At 31.5% G+C, this 27,212-nt stretch overlaps 1 protein-coding gene across 1 annotated transcript in view; it reads left to right on the top strand.

Annotated features, from left to right (window-relative positions):
- Positions 1-27,212, top strand: part of TkR86C (Tachykinin-like receptor at 86C) — a 98,892-nt gene that overhangs the window by 57,547 nt on the left and 14,133 nt on the right. The window contains exon 2 of the mRNA XM_065515165.1: positions 17,890-18,035. Coding sequence (XP_065371237.1) covers positions 17,890-18,035 — 146 coding nt within the window. The remainder of the gene's footprint in view (positions 1-17,889; positions 18,036-27,212) is intronic.

Below are 27,212 nucleotides of genomic sequence, written 5' to 3'. Positions count from 1 at the left end.
CGATTGCCCTATTTGAAAATAGTTAAGATCTCTTAAATATCTTAGTTATAGAGATATCCAACCCAAATTCAGCAAGAATAAGTTTTATATAAGCCGAACTTGCCTCATCAAATCGGTCATCAATTAGTCATAGCTGCCATATAGACCCGCTTCCGATAATCACTTTAACTAGCATAAATCACTTAAAAGTCTTGGTACTCCAATAAAATTCAACACAAATAATTTGTATATATACAAAACTTATGACACTAAATTTTATAACGATCGGTTCATAATTAGTCATAGCTCCCATATAATGTCCACTTCCGAAAATAATTTTAATGAGTTTAGATTTCTTAAAAATGTTGGTATTCAAATAAAATTCAACACGAATAGGTTTCATATATACAGAAGTCATGGCACCTAATTTTATTGCGATTAGTCCGTAATTAGATTGATGTAGGGTATCATATGGTCGGGCTTGACCGACTATACTTTCTTACTTGTTTTTATCTTAACTTCACATGAAATTGAAAAAATAGATGTTGTATTAGAATTTCATAATCATTTTCAATATTTTTGAAGGTTGTCTTACATTTAGATCCTTAACTCTGGTGCTACTGATTCGATTTTGATGATTTTCAATTCCCAAAAACTATAAACATTTTGATATAAATTTTATTAATTTCGCTTATTTGTTTTGGACGAGAGAGTATTTTACACAGACAGAAGGACATAGCTCAATCGACATAGAATTTCATAATCATTCGCAGCTTTTGGCGGTGGAGGGTATACAAAAATTGAAAATAAAAATTTTCGAATTGAGATATGTCAAGCCATGATAAGTTGACGATGTTAGAAAATGTTTCTATTTTTTTAACCTTTACTCATAAAATACAAAAACTTCTTTTAATTGGGTTTTTTCAACATCTATTTTTTGTAACTTTGCCTCAAAACTAGAAAATTCAACAAAAAAAAAGCAACCTATAAATGACTGAGAAAATTTTCAGATATTTGAAGTATCGAAAATCGACAAAGTCCAATCGACCGCTGATAGCAATTTTCATAATAAATCTACAATTCGAAGGTGTTCCTGAGTGGGAGACACATAATTATTTCAATAACTTATTTAAAATTCTGATGGCAACCTTTAAATGCCCAACACTAACTCTGTCATACCCACACACTTTAGTATTAATGAGTCCTTTTGTAATTTCATTCAACGAAATACAAGCGATTGCCATTTGTAAACAGCAAAATAACAGTGATTGTTGTTTACGATTATTTCCTAGTGAAAGTGGACAACAATAGCAATTGAAACAACAGCAGCAACAGCAATAACAACAACGAGAGAACATTAAAATAAGCCAAAGCAACAAAACAATAGAAATAAAAATACAGCAACAAAAAAAACAAAGAGGCCACTAATCAGAAATTATTTCTCTGCCACTAAACGGAAGTGTTATTTTTATTGTTGTAAGGCAAAAGAGAAAACAAACAAAAAATAATATACATAGATTCCATTAAACAACATGCAATAAAAATACAGAAAACACAGAAAACTAAAACGGAATCAAAGTAAAATGCAAATGGCATGAAACACAATAGCACAATTCACCATGGTTGAAAAATTCAAATTTTAAGGGACAAATTTAAGGATTCAGAAATCATGTTTACAGTATTATAACTACAAAATTTCATAGTTTTGTCCGGCTATATTTGAAATTGATACCACAGTGCAATACCATGATATTTTATGAAACAATGCTTTTCATGTATAGAAAAGTAGAGAATTTATACAAAGATACATACATACATACATAGATACGTTATTTAATGTAATTAATGTAAATTTATTTTAATTGCATTTGATTGTAATAACACAAGTTGGTTATTTAAAATTAGAGAATTTTTAAACAAAAATTTAATTCAAGTATGGCATGCAATGACATGCATTAACAATTTTTTAATTAGCGAAAAACATGAAAATTATTTGTAAGATAACGTTTTATTTGAAGTTTTAATCCAATTAGCAATGTTTAAAAACTAATTTTATGTACTATATTCGGTTATGCCGAATCTAATATTCCCATCACCAATGTATACCTTAAGATAAATATTAAAACCTGATTTTGGATAAAAAAAATTGGTGAAAAAATTTGTCGTGGAAAAAAATTCTTATGAATAAAACAATTTTAAGTCAAAATTTATTTTTAATTTTTTTTTTTTTTGAAAACGAGATATCCGCTTTTTTTTTGCTTTCTGCCATTACTTTTAAAATTGCAATAATTTATTTTCGTAAATGATTTTCAGAAGAGGGCCTTGTATGGGAACAACCGATCGACATGAAATCAGAACGCGTGATTTACGTCTATATGAAAGTTAATTCTGTTGAATTTTATGTATATACCAACATTTTTAAGAGATTTATGCTCGATAAAGGGATTTTCGGAATCGGGCTTTATATGGGAACTATGACTAATTATGGACCGATCATCATAAAATTACTTGATATGAATTCTGTATAAATAAAACTTTTTTGGAGCAAAATTTATGTAGATACCTATATGAGGAGCCGCAGAACAAAAGGTACTATTTCGCTTTTTTCAGAAATTGGTTTTTTAGTATTTTTATAATATTTGTGTTGAAATCTTCTAGAAACAATCAAGTTAGCAACATTTTTTAAATTTAAAAATGTTTGCTTAACAAAACGTACAACACTAGTATAAAACGAAAAATAAAATTATTTAATTTCAATATGGCAAATCCTGCGTGACGAACGTATCATTCGTAATTGATCGCAAAGTTTTGTGACGCACGTTACAAAAAATGGAAGTAACATTAAAAGTTGAAGGGTTATTTCGAAATCTTAGCGAATTTTGCATAATAAAGCATACAAAATCTTATTCCTAAAACAAAGATGAATGAAAGAGAATTCTAATATAACTTATTTGCATGAACAAACATTTGCCGTTTTCATAAAAAGCCGAGAACATTTTGGGGTGCACGCTCGTTACAAATTACCCAGCTGCTTGAAAATTATATCCTTTTCCGTGAGAAGTTGTGAAAAATTCCATTCAAAATTAAATTACCCAAAATTCATTTGTATTTAAATTGAATGGTCAAAAATATAGCTGTCAATCGAACCATCTTGTTAACACTTAAATAATGATAAAAACACATTAAAAAATTAAATTTTTGGTCAGAAATATGAGTGATCACATATCGAGCTCCTTTTCTTGATTAAAAGCTTATTGGCTAAGTTATCAGCAAATTTAGATATTTTTAGTTTTTATATAAAAAAAATAGATTTTTGTTCAGAAATATGAGTGATCTCAGATCGAGCTCCTTTTCTTGATTAAACGCTTATTGGCCAAGTTATTAGCGAATTTAGAGTTTATATATAAAAAATCGATTTTTTGACAGAAATATGACTGATCACAGATCGAGCTCCCTTTCTTGATTAACCGCTTATTGGCCAAGTTATTAGCGAATTTAGATATTTTGAGTTTTTATATAAAAAATCGATTTTTGTCAAAAATATGAGTGATCACAGATCGAGCTCCTGTTCTTGATTAAAAGCTTATTGTTATTAGCGAATTTAGATATTTTGAGCTTTTATATAAAAAATCGATTTTTGTTCAGAAATATGAGTGATCACAGATCGAGCTCCTTATTTTAAGTTTTTATATAAAAAATAGGTTTTATTCATGCATTTATCACGAGTTTGGGGAATACTAACGTTGGCTGCTGATCTAATGCATTTGATCAAAACAGCAGATTGTTGATTGAGGTTTAGGGTAATTTTGGCTTTTAACCACCATAGTGGGGAGGGTATAATGCGTTTGTGCAGATATTAGTATAGCACCCACCTTAAAGTACACCGTTCGACTTATAATCACTTTCTGAGTCGATTAAAGGATGTCTGTTCATATAAACCTTGTGCGCAAAGTACAGGTCACAATTTTGAAGATATTTCGATCAAATTTGGTACATATTATTCGGCCCAAGGACCAAGCCTATTGAAACTGGCTGAAATCGGTACATTATTTCAATTAGCCCCCATACAAATGTCCTTCCGAAATTGGACTTTATCGGTCATAAATGTTTAATTTATATATGTATCTCCACAAATTCCTGTTCAAATATGTTTTATATATACAAAATTCATGTCACCAATTTTTGTTACGATCGGTCCATAATTAGTCATAGCTCCCATATAGACCCGCTTCCGAAAATCACTTTAACGTGCATAAATCGCATAAAAATTTTGGTATACACACAAAATTCAACATAAATAACTTTCATATAGACATAAATCGCACGACCTAATTTCATGGTGATGGGTTCATAATTGATCATAGCTCCCATATAAGCCCCACTTCCGAAAATCACTCAAAAATATAAATTATTGAAATTTTTAAAGAAAAATGTTTTTGCTATTTTAGTGCTGGGTATTTTATTCGATTTGACATTTTCAGGAGATGGTTTGTAAAGAAAAAAAATTCAAAAATTCTGAGATTTTAATTTTTAATATATTGCCTTCTTGTCACTTCTTACTTTTCATAATAAGAGACATTTTTTGGAGAAACTTGAAGAACTAACATTTGTAAATAACTACCGGGCGAAGCCGGGACGGTCATCTAGTAAAATATAAAAACAAGTAAGTATACCCTACACCGAGATGATGATTACAAACAATTTTCATATAAAATTTATATGGGAGCTATCTAATTATGGAACAATTGTCACAAAATTTGATAGTGAAAGCTCGGCTTATATCAAACTTTTGTGCTGAATTTGGTTTGGATATCTATATAACTTAGACATTCTCATAAATGTATAAGTTTAACTATTTTCAGATAAGGCAATTGTATGGGGGCTAGGAGAAATAATTTACCGATTCCAACCAAATTCAATAGGCTTTGTTCTTTTGTCGAATTATCTTTCAAATTGCGACCTTTAGAACATATCTTAATCGACTCAGAAAGTGATACTGAGCAGATTGGGACTATATATTTGCACGTTACAGACATCAGAACTAATCCAAAATACCCTCCCCACTGTGATGGTGTAGTGTTTAACAAGACATATACAGCCCAATTATAAATAAAAATTCCCCGGGAGTTTTTTCCCTTTTCTCATTTTTCCTAATCAAATTCAATGGGAAAATACTCCCGGGGAACAAACTCCCGTGGAATTTTTTATTCATAATTGGGCTGGTAAAGTATTTGTTTGCGACGAATTCATTCTGTACTCAGCTTAACTTATACTTATTGTAGGATAACCCCCATTAACACGAAGCCTGGTTAAGCGTTAACAAGCAGTTATACTGTCGGTTAAAATTATTTTTGTATGAAAACTGTCAGTATAACTATTAGTTAACACATAACCAGACTTCGTGTTACTGGGGGTAAGTAATTAAAACTACAGAGATTTGGCAATTCCTTAAAATGAAATCTCTTTAAATCTGGCGCGGATCCAGAGGGGGTGAATTGGAAATTTTCCCCCCCAAAACCGAAAAGTTTTCATATAAAAAAAGGAATATAAAGAAAAATGTAGAACAAATTTTAATTTTTTTCGCACTTGCTTTAAATGGAAGTTATTTAAAAAAAAAACACACACACATTTTCTAAAATGGTTGTTGATGATGTGAATTTTAAACAGCCGTAAGGTATGCTTTATTATTCGTATTTAACTTTTCCTTTATTCTCCAGCTAAGCGGAAATGTAGATTAAATAATAAATAGTCGTATTATTACTTCTAAATTTACGTATATTATGAGAATAATACCCAACAGAAATTGTAGATAAGTAAATTTAGTTGAGAATTGTTCAACAAAAATTTAAAATCCTTAGCTAATTTAGTATGTATTAGAAAATCTGGAATTTAGATTTATATTGGTTTCAAAATTTCACTAATATTAGTATTTCTTACTTAACGAAATCATCAAAGTATAAAAATAGTTTTCAATTTTAAATAAAACTAACTTAAGTACATTTTGCATTCCAAATGTCATGTCATAAATATAATTGTAAAAAAAAATGCTGAAAAAAAAACTTTTTCATTTTACATTTCATATCATAAAATGCAAAAAAAATAGCGTTTATTTACGGCAAGCTAAAGAAAAACTCACAACTATTTACAGGAATAATAGTTGGTTGGTATTTATATTCAGAACTCACTACCGCTAGAACTTGTACATAAATAAACAAAAGTTATTCCTTCCACCATGCACCAGCATGCTATGTGGTTTACATTAACATCCAAAAAAAACAAAAAAAACCAACAACATTAAACGATACGGATCACTGGAATATAAATTACACACATACATAAGTTTTCTCCCAGGATACGAAAAATTTTGCTGGAAAACTTTCTCATTTTCTTTACAAAACAGTTACGAGGGCATAAAATAACTAGTAAAAGTTTTATATTCAGCTATGCCGAATCTTGGATACTCACCATCAATAGAGGAGTATAAAATATAGGGGTTACATTACAAACCGATCCTCGCAAAAGTTGGTAGAAAGGTTTAGGTTCATATGAAACATGTTTATGTCCAATGTTCATCACGATATTAATTACACTGTCCAACAGCATTTTTGGAACAGACTAGCGACCCTATAATTCTGAAAGGGCATGTTGAGTCCAGCTGGTCTGAATTTTTTTTTTACAGTGGGTCAAAGTTTTAATTTTTTGATCGAAGGTAGCATTATACTAACTGAAAAAAATGTTGTATGTTAATATCTGAGAGAATTCTTATTGTCAGAGTTATATTGTGGAATTTTATGGGGATCATTTTTGTGGAAGATCTTAACCCCCTATCTCCTCTCTTTAAGGGTCAATTTGACCCCATTTTTGAGAAAATCGAAAAAAGTCCTTTCAAAAAGGACATTTAAGGATTAAAATATTCTACAAAATTTTTTGCCGTAAAATTTCATTGGGGGTCACCAAAGACACAAAAGTTGTAAATAGAGTCCTTTACGCTTAATTATCAAAATTACACGCCATATCGGGTCTCACATTTTTTATAAATATCTCCAAAAATCCAAGTATGATCCAAATGAGCTGAAATTTAAAATGTAAATAGTCCATAAGGAGATCTACAAAATATATTTAAGTTATCTCTTTTAGTTCAAACAGCTAGCTGCTTTTGTTTGGGCCCTATCGTGTTTTCAACATTCAGACAGAAGGCCGGACATAGCTAGATCAACTTAAAATCTTATAAGGACCCATAATATATATACTTATGTGGGTTTGCGATAAATATATTGATGTGTTACAAACGGAATGACAAAATCATTATACCCCCATCTTTTCTGATGGTGGGTATAAAAACTACACAGTGTACGAACGTTTGTATATGAGAAAGTTTCTGTACATGCAAATTGTCCGCTAAAAATTTACATAAATTTTAACAGAAAAACTATTCAGGCAAATTGTTTTCCATCCTTTCCACATATTTGCTATTAAACTAAATTATTGCAACACATGTTGAAGAACTCGTAAAAAACTCACAACATTGCGGAGATGTTTCCATACAAGGAGCAAGGACCAGACAAAATAAAATGCAAAAGTTTGGCTTAACTGACAATAGACAGCAAAGGTTTTGGTAAAATATGAAAAATAAATGCAAAAACTAAAGCAAATAATAATAAAGCTAGTCCATACCATATACTCCATCAGATTTTAATATAGTACAAGATATGTGGATGCAAAATAACAAAAATGTTACACCAAAAATATGCAAGGGTTCTCATAGTTCGGAAATACTTTTTATACCCTACACCACCATAGTGGGGAGGGTATTATGCGTTTGTGCAAATGTTTGTAACGCCCAAAAATATTAGTATACCGATCGACTTAGAATCACTTTCTGAGTTGAATAAACGATGTCTGTCCGTCCGTCTGGTTGGCTGGCTGTCCATGTAAACCTTGTGCGCAGAATACAGGTCGCAATTTTGAAGATATTTCGATCAAATTTGGTACATATTATTTTTTCGGCCCAAGGACCAATCCTATTGAAACTGGCTGAAATCAGTCCATTATTTCACCTAGCCCCCATACAAATGTCCTTCCGAATTGGACATTTATTTATAGCGGTCATAAATGTTTAATTGTAAATGTATCTCCACAAATTTTGCTCCAAATGAGTTTTATATTGAAATGAAATTCATGTCACCAAATTTTGTTACGATCGGTCCATAATTAGTCATAGCTGCCATATAGATCCGCTTCCAAAAATCACTTTAACGTACATAAATCTCTTAAAAATGTTGGTATTCACACAAAATTCACCACAACTAAATTTCATAAAGACATAGATCACACGACCTAATTTCATGGTGATCGGTCCATAATTGGTCATAGCTCCCATATAAGGCCCACTTCCGAAAATCACTGAAAAATATATGTTATTGAAATTTTAAAAGAAAAATGTTTTTGCTCATTTACTTGGTGTAGGGTATTATATGGTCGAGCTTGACCGACCATAATTTCTTACTTGTTTTTGCTTCGAAAATGTCAAATTTTATATTAACAAAGCGTCATATGCGGGATGTTTTGCTTTACTTCTTTAATTTGAAAAGAAAGTGTCACTGAAGTACCCCGATTGCTCGCCGTAGCTTATGGTGAATGAGTTCCATCGGTTTCAACATGCTAAAGATGGTTTGTGCGGTTCAGAAATGCTGATTTTAATACAGAAGACAAAGATCGTCCAGATTAGTCAAAAAAAGATTAAATGTCACGAATTGGAGACATTACTCCATGAAGATCGTTTTAAAACTCAAAAAGAGCTTGCAGTATTCATCCAAAAGCAGGGAAATTGGGTACCATACGAATTCATGCCGAGATACCTTGAAAGACGATTTTGTATGTTTGAAATGCAACTGAATGCTATAAAAGAAAATCATATTAGCTTCCAATCATTACTTGCAATTAAAAATGGATCAATTACAATAACCCGAAGCGTAAGCGATCGTATGTGAAGCACGGCCAACCAGCCGAATCAACACCAAGGCTAAATATGGCACTATGGTATTTGGTGGGAGCAAAAGGGTCCTATCTATTATGAGCTGCTGAAATCTTTCCAGATCATCAGAGGGAACCTTTACCAAAGGCAATTGATTTGTTTGAAGCGAGCATTGGCCGAAAAACTTCCAGAAAATGCGGCCAGACATAAAACCCTAATATTCCATCATGACAATGCTCGGCCACATGTTGCAATACCCGTTAAAATGTATTTAGTATGAAGTGGTTGGGAAGTTTTGCTTCATCCGCTTTATAGTTTAGATCGTTCCCCGTCTAACTACTGTTTGTTTCGATCGATGCAGAACGCTCTCTCTCTCTCTGGGATACACTTCAATTTGAAATAGAGTATTCGATATTGGTTTGATTCGTTCTTGGCCTCAAAAGATGAGCTGTTCATTTGTCTCGGAATCCATAGGTTGACAGAAATATGGAAAAAGTTCATCATAGCTAACAATGACCAATATCTTATCTATATAAATAAAAATCAAATCGTTCGTTGGTAATTGCATCAGTTGAGAACGGCATTTTTTTTTTTAAATGTTGGTCATAGTCCAACTTTGGATAATTTTTTGTTTAAATGTTCATAGTAATCCAATTTAAATTTTTACAGAATTAAAATTTGTCCACGTGATCTGTGATCACTCATATTTCAGACCAAAATTCGATTACTTATATAAAAACTCACAATATCTAAAATCGTTAGTATCTTGGCCAATAAGCATTTAATCAAGAAAAGGAGCTCGATATGTGATCACTCATATTTCTGAACAGAAATCGATTTTTTATATTAAAACTCACAATATCAAAAATCGTTAGTAAGATGGCCAATAAGCGTTTAATCAAGAAAAGGAGCTCAATCTGTGATCGATTTTTTATATAAAAACTCAAGATATCTAAATTCGTTAATAACTTGGCCAATAAGCGTTTAATCAAGAAAAGGAGGTCGATCAGTGATCACTCATATCTGTTGTTGCAAGACTTAAGGTAGGGTCACAGATGACAAATATTTGACGAAAAATACGTAACCACTAAATAAAATACATTTGAATGCTTTTATTTATTTCAAAAACTCATTTTACTTAGGATGATTCAAAACAAAAAATTTAGTTTTATTTTATTTGATGCTGTTTGATCTTACAAGACACTTGTAAGAGTAAACACGTCAAACAAATTTGTACTAAAAAAGTGGTTACGCCTTTTTGAGCAAATATTTGCCATGATGCGATGATCACTTTATCGAAATAATTCAGTTAAACAAGTTAAAATTTAAGACGAGTCTATAGATGACTCTATAGTTCAATCTTTTGTGGATTTTATAGAACTCTATGGTCAGCTATATAGATAATTCTTAATAATCGAATAAATAGACGACTCTATAGGCAACTCCATATTCGACTCTATAATCAACTCTATAGTCGAATAGTCGAATCTATATTATACTCTATAGTCGACTCTATAGTTTAATCTATAGACTCCATAATCGAATCTAGACGATAGATGACTCTATATTCGACTCTATAATCTAATTTATAGACTCAATTATCCAATCTATAGTTGACTCTATAGTCAGCTCTATATCACCTAAATTGACGACTCTCTAGACAACTCCATAGTAGACTCTATTATCTATACTCGAGTCTATAATTAACTTCAGAGTCCGCTATATAAACGATCCTATAGGCTAGTCTAGAGAATAGATTACTCTTTATTCGACTCCATAATCGCCTCTATATTCGACTCTGTAGTTGACCCGATAGTCGAATCTATAATTGACTCTATAGTTTTCTGTAGAACCGACTCAATAGTCGAATATTCTGGATCATTATAGATAGCCGAGTCGATATAGCCATGACTATGTGTCCGTTTGTCCGTCAGTATATTGAAATTACCTTTCGAAGTCCTCAAATAACTTACATACTTGATTAATAGTCTAAATTAGGTTGCTATTTAATATCGTGAAAATCGGTCCATAAATGGCAGCGATATAGACATTAAATCCCGACTACCTCTATTTTTTCACAATTTATTGTTTTTTTTGCAAAATTATGTTCACCTAAATTCTTACACTTTAAATTGTTTTTAATATCACTGTGCACGAAATTGACATTTTTTTCTGTCAAGAAGGGCACCAGTGGCTTTAACTAATTCGGATACGCTGAATTCAGTACCGCTATTTCGAAAATTTTGTTGGCCAAAATAAATAATTTTTTAGAAATTTTTGGTTTTGGAAACGGTATTAATAAATGCATATACGCTATTAGTTCTTTTTGTACATATAGAAAATGAAGTTCCAAATAAAACAAGCCCTAAATGATTAAAATCTGTCCACAACTTTAAATTTTATTCACAAAAAATAAATGCAGTGTTCTTTTATGTTTAGTACTGCAAAACGACAATGCAAAACGGCAAGATTCTGTAAATTTTTAGTTTGTTGTTGATTTTGAATTAATAAATTTGACTAGTGGTAATGATCAAATATATATATTATATATCAACGTATAGGAAATTGTTTCTTCTTTTCAAAACTGTGTACAATTTTTAAGAATTAAAAAATTTATAGAAGACTTTTTGCAAAAATATGGGAAAAAAATGTTAAAATTTTATTAGGGGATATTTGTTTTATCTTTTGTTTATAAAATCAAAAGTTTTGGACAGATTAATCACAAACAGCGTAGATTTATTTTTCAATTTTTCATGCCGTTTTAAAAAACAAAAGTTTCGCAATTTTGCTAAAAATTCGAAGTAACCGAATTAGTTTAACCCACCGAGTGCCCCGCTTGACAGTTTTTTCAACTGGCTTTGATATAATATTCCGAAATTCTTCTCCCTAATTGACAAGGTAATTCAATACTATGTCATCCAATTGGAATTCTATCAGCACTCTTCAAAAAACAGAAAGTAAAAAAGAGTAACTACAATCCCACACAGAGAAAACAGATTCGTAATAGCAATCGAATTTGTTGCCAATCGAATGATTCGGTTGCACACATAGAATTTTTCGATTCTATCAACAGAAAATCAGTGGATAAAGAAGAATTTCGATTGAAGCAACCAAACTTTTGTTACCACTTTTAAAATTTTGTAGCCACAACTGTAAAATTCGGTCACTAAGGCAGAACCATTCGATTGGCAACAAATGAAATGTTCAACTTTTCTTAAGACAAAGAAAACAGGCAGTAGAATTTCACATCCAGATGTCTCTAATGTGTTTAAAAATAATTTGAACATGATACAAATGAATTTGACAACAATTCTAATTCTCTAGACAAAATATTTTTGCAAAATTTATTAAGACATTACCAAGCTGTGATGATGCAATATCCATCAGAGAAGTAAACTATTTTATAAAGAAAAAAACAAAAGAAAAGTGTAAGAATAATTAAACTGTTGGACATAAGAATGCTTCATAAAGAAACAGAAATAACTCAAACAAAAAATTCAAATTGAAGAAGAATGTAAAATTAACGAGCTTAAAAAGAAATCTTGAAACAATAAATTATTCAGGATAAGAAATGGCAAAGAAGAAAATAAAATGAATGAAAGGAGTTATTATGTATTCAAGTGCTCTTAACATCACTGGCCTTTTCAAAACTTTATAAAAGTATAAATGCATAATAGCATAAAACTTTAACACTTACTACAAAATTATATCTTTAATCCATTTGTCTTATATTCATTTTAAAGAAAAATAAGTTTTCTTTGAAATAGCACAAAATTAAAGGCCCATATATCTCAAATGCAGAACTTTTAGACAATTTTGGGAGCATCGAAAACTATTGCTCCGATTTCAAAACGAGCGAACTAATGGAACTAATAGTAGAGGAGGGTAAAGGTTTAAAGAAAATTAAATTTGTGACCACCTCGTTAGAATGGGAGGTAAGATACAAGGTCTCAAAGTTAGGAAAACTTTTTAAAGCTTGTAACATGTAAAAATATGGACAGAAATTCCTGTTTATTTCACCAAGTTATATCTTCCATCGGTTTCAACATGCGAGATATGGTTTTTACGGTTCAGAATAGGTTATTTTGACAATAAAGACATTACTCCATAAAAACTGTTGTAAAACTCAACAAGAGCTTGCAAAATTATTGAGATCTGCTCAAGCAGCTATTTCAAAATGTTTCCGAGTAGCTGGATTCATCCAAAAGCAGGAAAATTGGGTACCATATGAATTGAAGTCGAAAGACCTTTAAAGACGATTTTGCATGTCCGAAATTATGCTTGAACACTATAAAAGAAAATCATTTTTGCACCGAATCATTACTTGATATGAAAAATGGTTCCAGTATGAAATCCCGAAGCGTAATCAGCAGAATAGACGCCAAAGCCAAATATCCAACACGCAAAGGTAATGCTCTGGTGGAACCAAATTTGGGTGTATGACTTAAAAATGCGGGATTTTTCATATTTTTAGCTTCTATTTTGAAACATTTGTACAATATAAATTTATTCAAAGTATTGGCAATTTTTAGATATGAAATTTTCCCATCTTTCAGCCAACATATGGATTCCAATCCAAAATAACTGCTCATCTTTTGAGACAAAGAACGAATCAAGCTAATATCGTATACTCCATTTCAAAGTGAAGCGTATCCCAGAGAAAGCATTCTGCATTGATCGAAACAAATAATAGTCGGACGGGGCACGGCCAGGACTATAAAGCGGGTAAGGCAAAACTTGCCAATCACTTCATTCTAATTAGTTTTTAACAGGTATTGCAACATGTGACCGAGTCACTGTGGTTCCAAATCAAAATCTAGGTGGACAAAATTATGAAAATCGGTATTTTCAGAATTTGGAAAAACTAAGTTTTTTCGGAAGCTGACAATTTGCTCTCCTCCAATACAAATGGGTTTTTCAATTGAACATTTCGTTTTCTCGACAGAAGCGCCAGAAGTTCAACAAATTTTGAACCATATTTTCGTTAATTTTTTTTAATATTTTACTGCTTTACTGAATTAGATATATCTCAATGGTTTTGCCATATAGAAATTCAGACTTAAAAACATAGATAAACATTAATATAGGCTTTTATTAAATGTATATCTTATATTTATGGGCCTCTCCATTTTCCTGTTATAGTCCTTTAAACTTGGTTCTCAAATATACTTAAATTTTTTTTTTCTAAGAATGTTATATAGCTTGCCAAAAAAAGACCGTAGAAGCCCGTCCAATGACTATATACATCATTTAAAGAAACATCTGGGGAATGTCTTTGTAATAAAATTGTAGCCGCCAGCACCCGCCGAAATACTTTTTTTTAATTTTTACGGATTGGAATTTTTAGAAATATTTCTTTATTTATTATTGATTTTTATATATCTAGACCCTACTGTAACTTGAAATATAGTAAATACAGATCTTTTTAAAAATTTAGTTTCAGAAAGACATGAAAACGTATTTTTTTAATTTTTTATTAATGTTTTTTATATGTATATCTAGACCCTACTGTAACTTGAAAAAAAGTTTATATTGATCTTTTAAAGTTTTTTTTTGGAATCGGAGATACCAATTCTATATAAAAAGAGCGCCAAATAATTTTGTCCACCTAGATTTTGAACCACAGTGCGAGTGTTGCCATAATGGAATATTACGTTTTCATGTCTGGCCGCATATTCCGGGCGTTTTTCGGCAAATGTTTGCTTCAAACGAATCAGTTGCATTCGGTACAAGTTCCCTGATCAGATTTCAACAGCTCATACAGATCATTACCTTATGGTCATGGATATTTGGCTTTGTTGTCGATTCGGCGGATTGGCCGGGCTTCACATACGATCTCTTACGCTTCGGGCTATCATAATGGATACATTTTTTATCGCAAGTAATGATACGGTGCAAAAGTGGTTCACATACAAAATTGACCTTCAAATCCTCTCGGCTTCAATTCGTATGATACTCAATGTCCCTGATTTTGGTCGAATCTTGCTGCTTAAAAACATTTTGAAATTGCTGATTGAGTAGCTCCCAATAATTTTTCAAGCTCTTGTTGAGGTTTACAACAACCTTCATTTAGTAATGCCTCCCATTCTTGGCCTTCACAATTTTTTGGCTGGCCTGAGCGATTTTTGTCTTCCATATCAAAATCACCACTTCTTTTTTTTCTAGTTCAAGAAATAAAGCAAAACTTCCCGCATATGACGATTCGTTGGTACAAAATTCGTTTACACTATAATGTTCAATAACTAAGTGAGAATAAATGACAGATATGTAACCTTCAAAGTGACATATACGATACGATATCTGTTGTAAATCCTTCATTTTTATATTGAAGGACTGTTCTGCACTCTTCATCGACATCTCTCAAGCGTTTGATAAGGTATGGCATGCTGTTTTAATATACAAATTGAGTCAAAATTTACCGGCAAACACACATAAGCTGTTGGAAAGCTATTTAACTGGTCGAACATTTAACCATTAACCATTAGAAAAATGGTTAAAACAATGGAAAATTAAAGTCAACGAGCAAAAATGTACACACATTACATTTACATTGCGTAGAGAATCATGCCCCCCTATTCATATCAATAACCAAACAATAATTCAACAATCGGAAGTGAAATACCTCGGAATACATCTCGATCGTCGCCTTACATGGAAAAGTCATATAGATGCAAAGTTGACTCAAACGAAATTGAAATCAATTCAAATTAATTGGCTTATTGGCAGAAACTCCACGCTTAATTTAGATTGTAAACTTCTACTTTATAACATGATCATAAAACCGATATCTCAGCGTCAAATGTAGAAAAGATCCAAAGACGCCAAAACAAGTTTCTAAGAATGATCACAGTTGCCCCCTGGTATATCAAAAACGCGAATATACACAAAGATCTAAACGTGCCCATTGTAAAAACTGAAATCTCGAAAAACGTACATAAATATTTAAAAAAACTTGAAGTTCACCCAAACCCGCTGGCCCGCAACATATTAGATAACCGTGGCCACATTCGATTAAGAAGGAGGGATACAGCAGACCTAATCTAGAAGGAAGAATGCCAATTTAACCAAAACAACCATGAACACAAAATTTTTTCGTCCGGCACTGGCTGGACTAATTAAATAATAATATTAGATATAAGATTTGAACCACTTATTGTTAGTTCATTAAATAATGAAGATACAATAAATAAATGATGAAAAAAAAAATATTGAAGGACTTGACCGACTATACATTGTTATTTGTTTTTGTATACCCACCATAAAAAATGATGAGGGGTACAATGATTTTGTCATTCCGTTTGTAATACATCAAAATATTTGTCACATACCCACATTAGTATAAACATTCTGGGTCCTCATAAGATTCTAAGACGATCTAGCTATATCCCTCTGTCTGTCTGTTGAAATTATGATATTGCCCAAATTAAAGGAGCTAGCTATCTGAAATTTCCCATAAATACTATCATTTTATTAGATATGGAAAATGGGCAATATCGGTCCATGATTTCACCTAGCTCCCATACAAATGTCCCCCGAAATATGGTTTGATCAGTCATAAATATGTTGATTATGCGGCAATAATTTTATATAATCCGAAATTATATTGTAAAGTAGTATGGCGAATATCGGGCAACATTTGTTCCTAGGCCACCCTCAGAAAATGACTTGAACATTCATAATGGAATAGGTTATTTACAAAACCAGACAAGCAACAAATTACTGATTTTGATTAAATCAAAGAAAACTTCTAGCAACTTAAAAATTACTTTTACAAAATGTATATTTTTTCCTAGGAAAGTTATCCATTTGTTTACTGATTGATTGACTGGTTTTTTAAATAAACGATTCAATCGTCTTATAATTATAATAAACTAGTTGATCGCCCCGGCTTCGCCCGGTAGCATTTACTAATGTTAGTTCTTCACGTTTCTCCTACCCACGCACACCAGCCTGTTTTTATTTATTTGCAAATAAAATATCTAAATTTGTACTGCATACTTTAGGGAGCTTTTTTATTACAGTTGACTGGACTCACAAAAAAAAGAATTTGCGAGTTTTACCCGGAATTTTTGAATTTTTTTCTTTACAAACCATCTTCTGAAAATTTCGAATCGAATAAAAAAAAAATCAGCCAAATCGCTCCAGCCGTTCTCACGTGATGACATTACATACATGGACCATTTCATTTTTATATATATAGATATCATGATAAAACTGGACATAAACAAGTTTTATAAGAACCTAAATCTTTCTATCAACATTTGTAGGTATCGGTCTATAATTAACTCTACTCCCCATAGAACCCCTATATCAGACAAATATTTTATTGACAATAAATTAATTATATTAACATAAATTTAATGTTTTAAGAAATGAATCACTCTATCAAATTCTTTACAGTTCGGACCATAACTGATTCAAGTCCCTATAGAAAGCCAAAACTACATATTTGAAATATCGTTCTTGTCATAAGAAACTCATTTTTAAAAATGATGGTGAAACAACAAGAAACTTAACTATGCATTGCATAGTTAAGTTCTTCAAAATTAATATTCACTAGTACTATGGATTTCTTCAACTTAAGCTGCCGATACAATTTTTCTATGTAAAACTTCTGTATAATTTATAATATTTCCTTGTATTTTCTTAAAATTAAACCAAAGTAAAACATTTATTTAATTAAAAATTTGTGTTTTTCATTTCGTTTGAAACCAACATAAAGGAAGGGTTTACTATTACTCCTAAAAGTAAACGAATAATTAACATTACCTCAAGATAAACAAAGGCAGCCTTGGTTTGTTTAAAATAATATGAAATAATTTAACAAAAAAGTTATTATGTACTCAAACAGACAATTTATCAAGACTGCTATACTGTAAGAATTCTTCTTATTATAATCTTTTTAAGAATTTTTTTGTTTTCTTTTCTTTTTGCAGAGACTTTCTTACCGAATGCCTTTTTCCCTCGCCCACACGCCCCTATGAATTGCCTTGGGAACAGAAGACTATTTGGGCCATCATATTTGGTGTTATGCTGTTTGTGGCAATAGCGGGAAATTCCATTGTTCTGTGGATTGTGACAGGTAAGAATGTTAAAAATGAAAAGATATCAGCAACAATATTAATGAAATTAACAATAGCATTGTGTAGGTAAATTAATTTAAATTAAAGTATCAAGGCATGAGATAAATGTTGAAGAGAAAGTCAGAGAAATAAGCTGAAATATAAAAGAGAACAAACAACCCAGCAAAAACATTCATTACTAAGTAATGAGTTAAAACATTAGCTTTTTAAATAATTATTTAAACACCGCTTCTAAGACTGGATACAAGTAACAGCTTAAATAACTCATTGATCATAAGTACATAGAAAAGCCATTGCGCAGTGGGGAAGAATCACAATTTTTTGGAAATAAATCTGGCATCTAAACGGCTGGTCCGATCGGGATAAAATTTGATGTAAGCCTAGCCAAGGAGCATTCGAGTTTAAGTTATTAAAATGGGCCTCACAAATTCTTCTGGGACGGCGCTATGGGGTTCAAAGTAGGGTACCTTCGACATGTAAAATTTTTAAACACGTGCCACTATTTTTGTGCGATTTCAAAGATTTTATATTTTTGGAAGCGGCTAGATTTTGAAACATGCTTGCGTGTGCTATAATTTCCGAGTTATAGACATTTCAAAATTGAAATTTAAAAATTTTTCCATACCTTGGTCCACTTTTTTGAATATATAGGGCGTACTTTTGGACCGAATGGACTCGATTGGTTTTTTAGTTAGTTTAACAACTAAAAAACCATTAATATACAAAAGATTTCAAAGCAATGTCAATTATGGATCCAAAAATAAACGATTTTCAATATAAATATTCCAAAAAATTGACTTAACCCTTTTTTATTAAAAAAATAACTTTCTGTAAGAACATATAACAATTTTAAGTTTTTCTGTAAGTTATCTTTATGGAAAAAATTTTGGTATAAAAACTATGAGCTATTTTTTGAATATGTCGCCCCTACGCCCTTCTTAATTTGACCTATTTGTTATCAAATTTTAAATTTTGGGCCAAATGTTCTAAAATTTTAAAATCTGGGATCAGAAAACGGAAAGCAGCTCTGGAAACCATGATGTATTCCCTATTTATCCACAAAATATTTTCCCAGCCCCGAAGAAAATGTGGACTCTATGGGCAAAATTGTAAAAAATACCATTATTGGAATTTTCGCTCCAATTTTTTGGAATTATGGGATTCCATTTGAACTTTTGCCAAGTTTTTTTCTACTTTGTTATTAAGAATGACAAATTTAAAAAACGTTGAAAATTTCACTGAGTTTTGTTAATAAATAAAAATTTTATAACATATTTCAATTTATTGAGTTTCAAAAACTAAAATTTGTATCAAAATTTTAATAGGATTGCAAATCTAAGGAATAATTTGATCCACATTTATTGCGAACTATTTTTTATACCCTACACCACCATAGTGGGAGGGTATTATGCGTTTGTGCAGATGTTTGTAACGCCCAAAAATATTAGTCGAACACCCACCTTAAAGTATACCGATCGACTTAGAATCACTTTTTGAGTCGATTAAACGATGTCCGTCCGTCTGGTTGGCTGGCTGTCCATGTAAACCTTGTGCGCAGAGTGCAGTTTGTAATTTTGATGATATTTCGATCAAATTTGGACCAAGCCTATTGAAACTGGTTGAAATCGGTCCATTATTACACCTAGCCCCCATACAAATGTCCCTTTGAAATTGGAATTTATCGGTCATAAATGTTTAATTTATTAATGTATCTCCACAAAATGCGCTCCAAATAAGTTTTATATATACAAAATTCATGTCACCAAATTTTGTTAGGATCGGTCCATAATTAGCCATCGCTCCCATATAGACCGGCTTCCGAAAACCACTTTAACGTGCCTAAATCGCTTCAAAATGTTGGTATACTCACAAAATTCAACATATTAAACATTCATATAGTCATGAATCACATTTCATGGTGATCGGTCCATAATTGGTCATAGCCCCCATAAAGGCCCACTTCAGAAAATCACTCAAAAATATAAATTATTGAAGTTTTAAAAGAAAAATGTCGGGCTTGACCGACCATACTTTCTTACATGTTTTGTTTTAGATAAGTTAATTTTTCTCAATTAGATTAAAAAATATGCCACTTTAAAACTCAGTCCTTCAAAAATATTTATCCCGATCGAACCAGCCCACGTGGTTCCAAATCAAAATCTAGTTGGACAAAATTATTTGGCGATCTTTTTATATAGAATTGGTATCTCCGATTCCAAAAAAAATCTTTAAAAGATCAATATAAACTTTTTTTCAAGTTACAGTAGGGTCTAGATATACATATAAAAAACATTAATAAAAAATAAAAAAAAATACGTTTTCATGTCTTTCTGAAACTAAATTTTTAAAAAGATATGTATTTACTACATTTCAAGTTACAGTAGGGTCTAGATATATAAAAATCAATAATAAATAAATAAATAAAGAAATATTTCTAAAAATTCCAATCCGTAAAAATTTAAAAAAATTATTTCGGCGGGCTACAATTTTTTTACAAAGACATTCCCCAGAAGTTTCTTTAAATGATATATATAGTCATTGGACGGGCTTCGGCGGTCTTTTTTTTGGCAAAAATATCAGTATATTTGAGAACCAAGTTTAAAGGACTATAACATGAAAATGGAGAGGCCCATAAATATAAGATATACATTTAATAAAAGCCTATATCAATGTTTATTTATATTTTGAAGTATGAATTTCTATATGGTAAAACCATTGAGATATATCTAATTTAGTAAAGTAGTAAAATATTAGAAAAAATTAACGAAAATATGATTCAAAATTTGTTGAACTTCTGGCGCTTCTGTCGAGAAAACGAAATGTCCAATTGAAAAACCCGTTTGTATTGGAGGAGAGCAGATTGTCAGCTTCCGAAAAAACTTAGTTTTTTCGAATTCTGAAGATACCGATTTTCATAATTTTGTCCACCTAGATTTTGATTTGGAACCACAGTGCAGCCGTTTAGAAATGCCAGATTTATCGACCTATAGAACTCGCCATTGACGGTGATGACCTGGCCAAAGTAGTTCTCAAATAAATATGTACCGATGATGCCGCTAGCCCAAAATCCACACCAAACAGTGACTTTTTAGTTATGCATTGGATGCTTTTCGATGTCATTTGGATTGGTATAGTCCCAAAGTCGACAATTTTGTTTGTAATCGTACCCATTCATCCAGAAATGGTCCTCATCGCTGTAGATTATTGTTTGATGAAAATTAGGGTCAGTTTCCAACTGATCCAGGGCCCATCCACATAACACAAGTCCTTGTCTATGTTCGTTTACCTTCAGCTCCTGGCTCAGTAGAATTTTGTAGGCCAAAGTCATGACGCAAAATTCGTCAAGTTATGATCGGCGGAAGTACGAGTTCTTGTGATGCGAAATACACAGCCTCGGATTCTCCTGCTAACTCTCACGGACAGCGGCGATGTTTTCTGAAAATCTTGCGTTTCCTCGTCGTACGAATGTTGGTTCAATGTTTACTGAACCTGAGGTCTCAAATTTATCCACCACACTGCGAATAGTCCTCTCAGTATAACGATTATTATATAACGAAATATTGCCGGAGCAGAACACCCATTTTGATAGAACAATTTTAAAATTTGCACATGTTGTTGAGCTCTATATCCATCCAGGGAGATTTGACAAAAAAAAAACTTAATAAATGACAGCCAACTCGACAGATGTAACTACAACAATATATCCGCTATCAACTGTCAAAACTCGGAAGTCCCTATCCTTTAGATCAGATAATAAATACATCATTACTTGACTACTTCTTAGTAACCGTATATTATTCAGTGATTGAATTCTTTACCAAGTTTTTGCTAGGATGTTCCAAGAATAGGATGTGAAGTTTACAATTTAAAGTTTAATTTAAATAACAGAATCGTAAACTAAATATTTATATATTATAATACATAATAGCCTCAATATTTTCCTTAATTAAAAATAAACCAAAAATATTAATACATTAGTACCCATTAGTAGTATATTTACACAAACTCATAATCATTTTGAAAACTTTTCTAACCACAATTTCCATTTACAAAACTTATTCAATAAATGTTTGCAACATTTGCATAATAATAAACTTTTCGATTTATGTATTTTAGTGGCAAAACCAATTCAAACGAAATTTCTACACAAATACATATGAATTTTCTCTCAAACATGAATTTTGTTATAAATTTTGAAATATTGATTTTAATGCATGTCACTGGCACATGCCACATGCACATTACACGTGAAGACTTACATTAATATTAAATTATTGAATTTATTTTGTTGTTTCTTTTTGCAAACTATTGAAAACATTATGCAAGAGTTCTCCGAAAAGCTGTTTAAAGCACTTTGTTACTTCTCATCATAGAACAATTGCTGTGTAACTGAGGTTTTTGAAACATTATTGATGATTAAAAAAATATATATTTAAATAAAAGCAGGTTTTACATAGAATTCAAATTTATAAGAAAACAATTTCTCTTTCAGAGACAAAGTTCAATAATTTGAATACATCTTTTAAAGCATTTCTAGCTATTGTAACATTTTTAAATGTTGTGCAAACCATAAAAATTGTGGAAATTTTTTTTAAAATTCCATTAAACATAAATACTACATGTGCACTTGAAATCAGTTCTGTTCTTATTGCTTCATGTTTCAGAACTGACATACATATTATAGATGACATCAATTACTCTGTGTGTAATTTTTTGAGTCATGGAAATATAACCATATACGGACTCCTCTACGTAATAAAAGACCAAAAAAAAGACCCGTGTCTCCCAGCTTTTCCCAAAGTCATGCACTTTTTTGTATGGACCCCCAAAGATTTGGGGCCTCGGTGTTATTTTTGCAAAAAAAAGTGATCATTTTCTCAGGCTCATATCTTGCAAACAGTTTGGAATTTTAATTTACTCTCTGAAGCAAATTTGTAGCCCTTGTCATAAAGAAAAAAAATTGTGAACATATAAAACCAAAAAAGTCATCTTCAAAATCGCAAATAACTTTAAAAAATTCTAAATAAATTAAGGAATAAATTTTTTTTAAAAGCTGCATAAAAGTATGCTTTAGTTTATAATAATTTAATAGTTTATGGACCAAAACACTTACCCTAGGGGAAAAGGAACTAACACCAAACTTATCACGTGACAGTTCCAAAGTGGTAGGGACCGGTTCCAGTTCTAACACTTTATATGAAGTGGACCTATCACTTTAACATGGGGATGTCCTAGGAAGGGGTTAATTGACACCTTTTTGACACTTTGTGACAGGTCTCTGAACTTACCTAAATGAACGTATTTAATTTCGGTTAATACAAGACCTGTCTCATATATTGTCCCAGGTGAACAAGTCGCTGAACTAAGCTAAGCGCACTTATTCAATGTCGGTTCGACGTATTTTAATAATATTTGGTAAAAAAGTTCAAACTATTTTAATCCTATTTGGTGACCAGTTTCATAATAAACTGAACCAGTTCATTTGCGCTCATTATGTGACCTCACAATGGGCCGAAAAGATGTGATTTCACCACTTTCTAGACCAACATCATGCCATATAAAGAGATTGAACATAACACCCACAAAACCCAATCACAGGACTAATTTTGTGTCAGTTACCTTTCCTCAGTGGTATACTTCAAACTTCAAACTCTTTAACACTAGTTAAGTGATATGTCTTGTTTTCAGCTATCATAATTCGTTCCTTTTTGTAATAATTTTGTATTCACTGGTCACAGGACATGTGCTTTTAGAACAATTGGCACAAATTTCCCGCAGGGTAATTCCTTTAATTCTTATTAACTTGTATTGACCTACCTAAACGGTATTAAGAATCATTCCTAGGAAGTTCATATGTTCTAGAAAGTTGTTTATTGAGATCTTAGGTAAATTTTTGTAGTTGATTGTTGCCTTGAATTTTGAAGGGTTTGCTACCTATGGATCTGAACAGGGGAAAAAAGGTAAAAAAAATCAATTTTTTTATTATATATTTTCACAATTTTTATTCTTTATGATAAGGGCTAGAACTTTGTCTCAGAGAGTAAATCAAAATTCCAAACTGTTTGCAGGATATGAGCCTGAGAAAATTATAATATTTTGGCAAAAATTACACCGAGAACCCAAATCTTTGGGGGCCCATAAAACAAAGTGCATGACTTTGGGCAAAACTAGGAGACACTGGTATTTTTGGGTCTTTTAACACGTAGTGGTATCCTTATATGGTTATTTTTTTCGTGTTGCACTGTGTTATTGTACCAGCTGTAAAGATAAATTTTTATTTTGTACCACACAAGCAAATTGATTGACGTAATAGATTATTTTTGAGCAATATGTATTTTAAATTATATAAAAATCTGTAACATCAATACGAATACATCGTTGTCTTTTATGCTTCTCTGCTAGACCTGTGTTCCTAAAATTTAAATCATAACAAATATCTCTACAAATGCTTGGATATATGGTGATATTTTTTGAGGGGACTCATAAGCAAGTTTATTTCACCAGACAGACGGATGGATGGACTTCGTTAAATTAATTCACCTATCAAATATACACTTATAAATTACAAAGGGAGTACAAAATATACCCCTGGTGGTAATAAAGACGTGTGTTAAGTGTTACACATATAAACAGAATAAAACTTCTTATTACTTTTCCCAATGTTTTTCAGTTTTCCACAACCCACAACCCACTGTAAATAATAATAAAAGTGTGCTGAATATGAATTCATTAAAATTTAATGGACCAGATAAGCAAACACTTTCATGCTCAGCTCACACTTACACTAAAGTGTATTTATAACCATTAAGGTTGTCCCTTTTCTATGGGGGAAAACAATTTGTATGTCTAAGTTGTCAATTAATATTAAAGTTTGTATTACATATTACTATAACATAGGTCATAATGTTGTAGAGGATCGAAGTTTTCTTTAATTTATTCCATGGGTAATATACATACATACTCTTCAATACATATACAGTGCTCTTACCGATTATCACTAATTTTTGGGATAATGAAATTCTGCCGAATGATCTTGCTGGACAGGTGATTGTTAAAATCCTTCCTACTCTGCGGAGAGAACAGTCAGGCTTCTGAGCTGGTAAATCACTTGAGAGCAAAGGCGGTCCCTCAAAACTTATACACCTAATCAAAAGCCTTGATAGTAACGCCACTTACCGAATCCTGCATGATAAATAACTGTGCAACAAAATCGCGGTAAAAACCGGAGTACGTCAATGCTGTGTACTATCACCATTGCTATTCATTTGCGTTCTCGACTTAGTGATGAAAAAGACTATTAACGCGAAAAGAGGTACAATATGATATTTGCAGGATAAACTAGAATATCTCGATTATGCTAAGAATATTTGGCTTTTAAGTCACTCATATTCAGATAAAGAATCAAAATTGACATTGGTTAGGAAATGGCATACTCTGTGGGACTTAAGATAAACATCTCTAAAACCAAAACAATGAGAACTAATTGAGGAACTCAATAAATATGTAATATGTAATAAATTTTTTATTTATTAACAAAACTCAATGAAATTGTTAACGTTTTTTTAAAATCGTTATTCTAAATAACAAGGTGTAAAAAAACTTGTCAAAGGGAATCCCTCAATTCCTAAAAATTGGAGCGAAAATCCCAAAAATGGTATTTTTAAATTTTTAACTAAATCTTTAACTCCACATTTTCTTCGTTTCTGGGAAAATACTTTGGGGATAAATAGGGAACACACCAAGGTTTCCAAAACTACTTCCCGTTTTCCGATCCCAGCCTTGGGATTTTAGAACATGTGGCACAAATTTGAAATTTTTATAAAAAAAATAGGTCAAATTCCGAAGTCTGTAGCTCGGGCGATTTTTATATGTTCTCCGTAAAGATAATTATTCACCTTTTCGCCCAAAATACCACAAAAATATAAAATTTTTTGGAATTTTTAAGACCCATATTAGATATTGCTCTGAAATATTTTGTACATTATTGGTACATTTAGTTGTCTAACTACCAAAAAAAAATAAAGTCCATTCTGTCCAAAAGTACGACCTACATTTAACTGTTTTTTAAATGTATGGCAATATTCTAAAAATTTCAATTTTGAAATGTTTATAACTAGGAAATTATAAGAGATAAATAGCAGACGCAGGCATGTTTTTCCAAGACCTAGCGATTTCCAAATATATATAAATCTTTGAAATCGTAAGGGAAACAAAAATGGCACATATTTAAAAATTTTACATGTCCAAGGTACCCAACTTTGAGCCCCCATAGCGCCTTCCCTGGAGAATTTGTAGGATATAACTTAAAATCGAATACTCCTTGTCCACGCCCACTTCAAACATCGGATCCCCATCGGGCTAGCTGTTTTGAAATGCCCGATTTATTACCAAAAAATATTGATTCTGCTTCACTGTGAGGCTGTTACTTCTACTTATCAACAATGTTAATAACACGCTGTTACATTAACTGTTAACATATACATTAAAGCTGTAAAAGCTCTAGAAATACAACATTCTAGTTTTGTGCGTTAGATAATTCATGAAACAACTATAAGATAGCACTGTTTATATAAATAGTACAGCTAGTTGCAGTTAGTTAGTATATCAAAGGCACTGTTATACTTAATATCAACTGTATTACCAGTGTGTTTTTAAAGAGTGTAATATAAGTGTGTGTATTAAAAGAGAGTGGTTGTGTAAATTTAAATAAATAAAGAGTTGTTAACACACCAGTGATCGCTTTTATTTGCAATAAAGAGAATACGGTTTATTTAAAGGAAATAAACCACCGTTTTTAAAAGGTAAAAACGTAACAATAAGCTGAGATACAACATTTTGGTGTCATATCCACAAAATGAATCTGTAAACAATTTGCATAAATTTTAAAATACATCATAGTCGTTTGATATAAAATTAACAAATCTGAAAAGACAACAGCGGCTAAATATAAATCAGAATGTTATCTTAATATGAACCAAACTTTCATTAGTAGATAACAAAGACAACTTATTTACAGTGTCCACCCTAATGTACATACAAATTTAATGCTGGCCCTTGGTTGAATGATGATGGTGATGATGCTCAAGTATATTCATATTTCTTGGCATTATATGTTGTAATACATATCGGGTGAATTTTTCGAGGAGGTTTTTTTTTCAATGTCGTAATAAACATCT

The sequence above is a fragment of the Calliphora vicina genome, chromosome 1, assembly GCF_958450345.1.
Source record: "Calliphora vicina chromosome 1, idCalVici1.1, whole genome shotgun sequence".
NCBI lineage: Eukaryota > Metazoa > Arthropoda > Insecta > Diptera > Calliphoridae > Calliphora > Calliphora vicina.
Note: the sequence above shows the minus strand (reverse complement) of the source record. Positions and strands in the feature narration are given on the sequence as shown.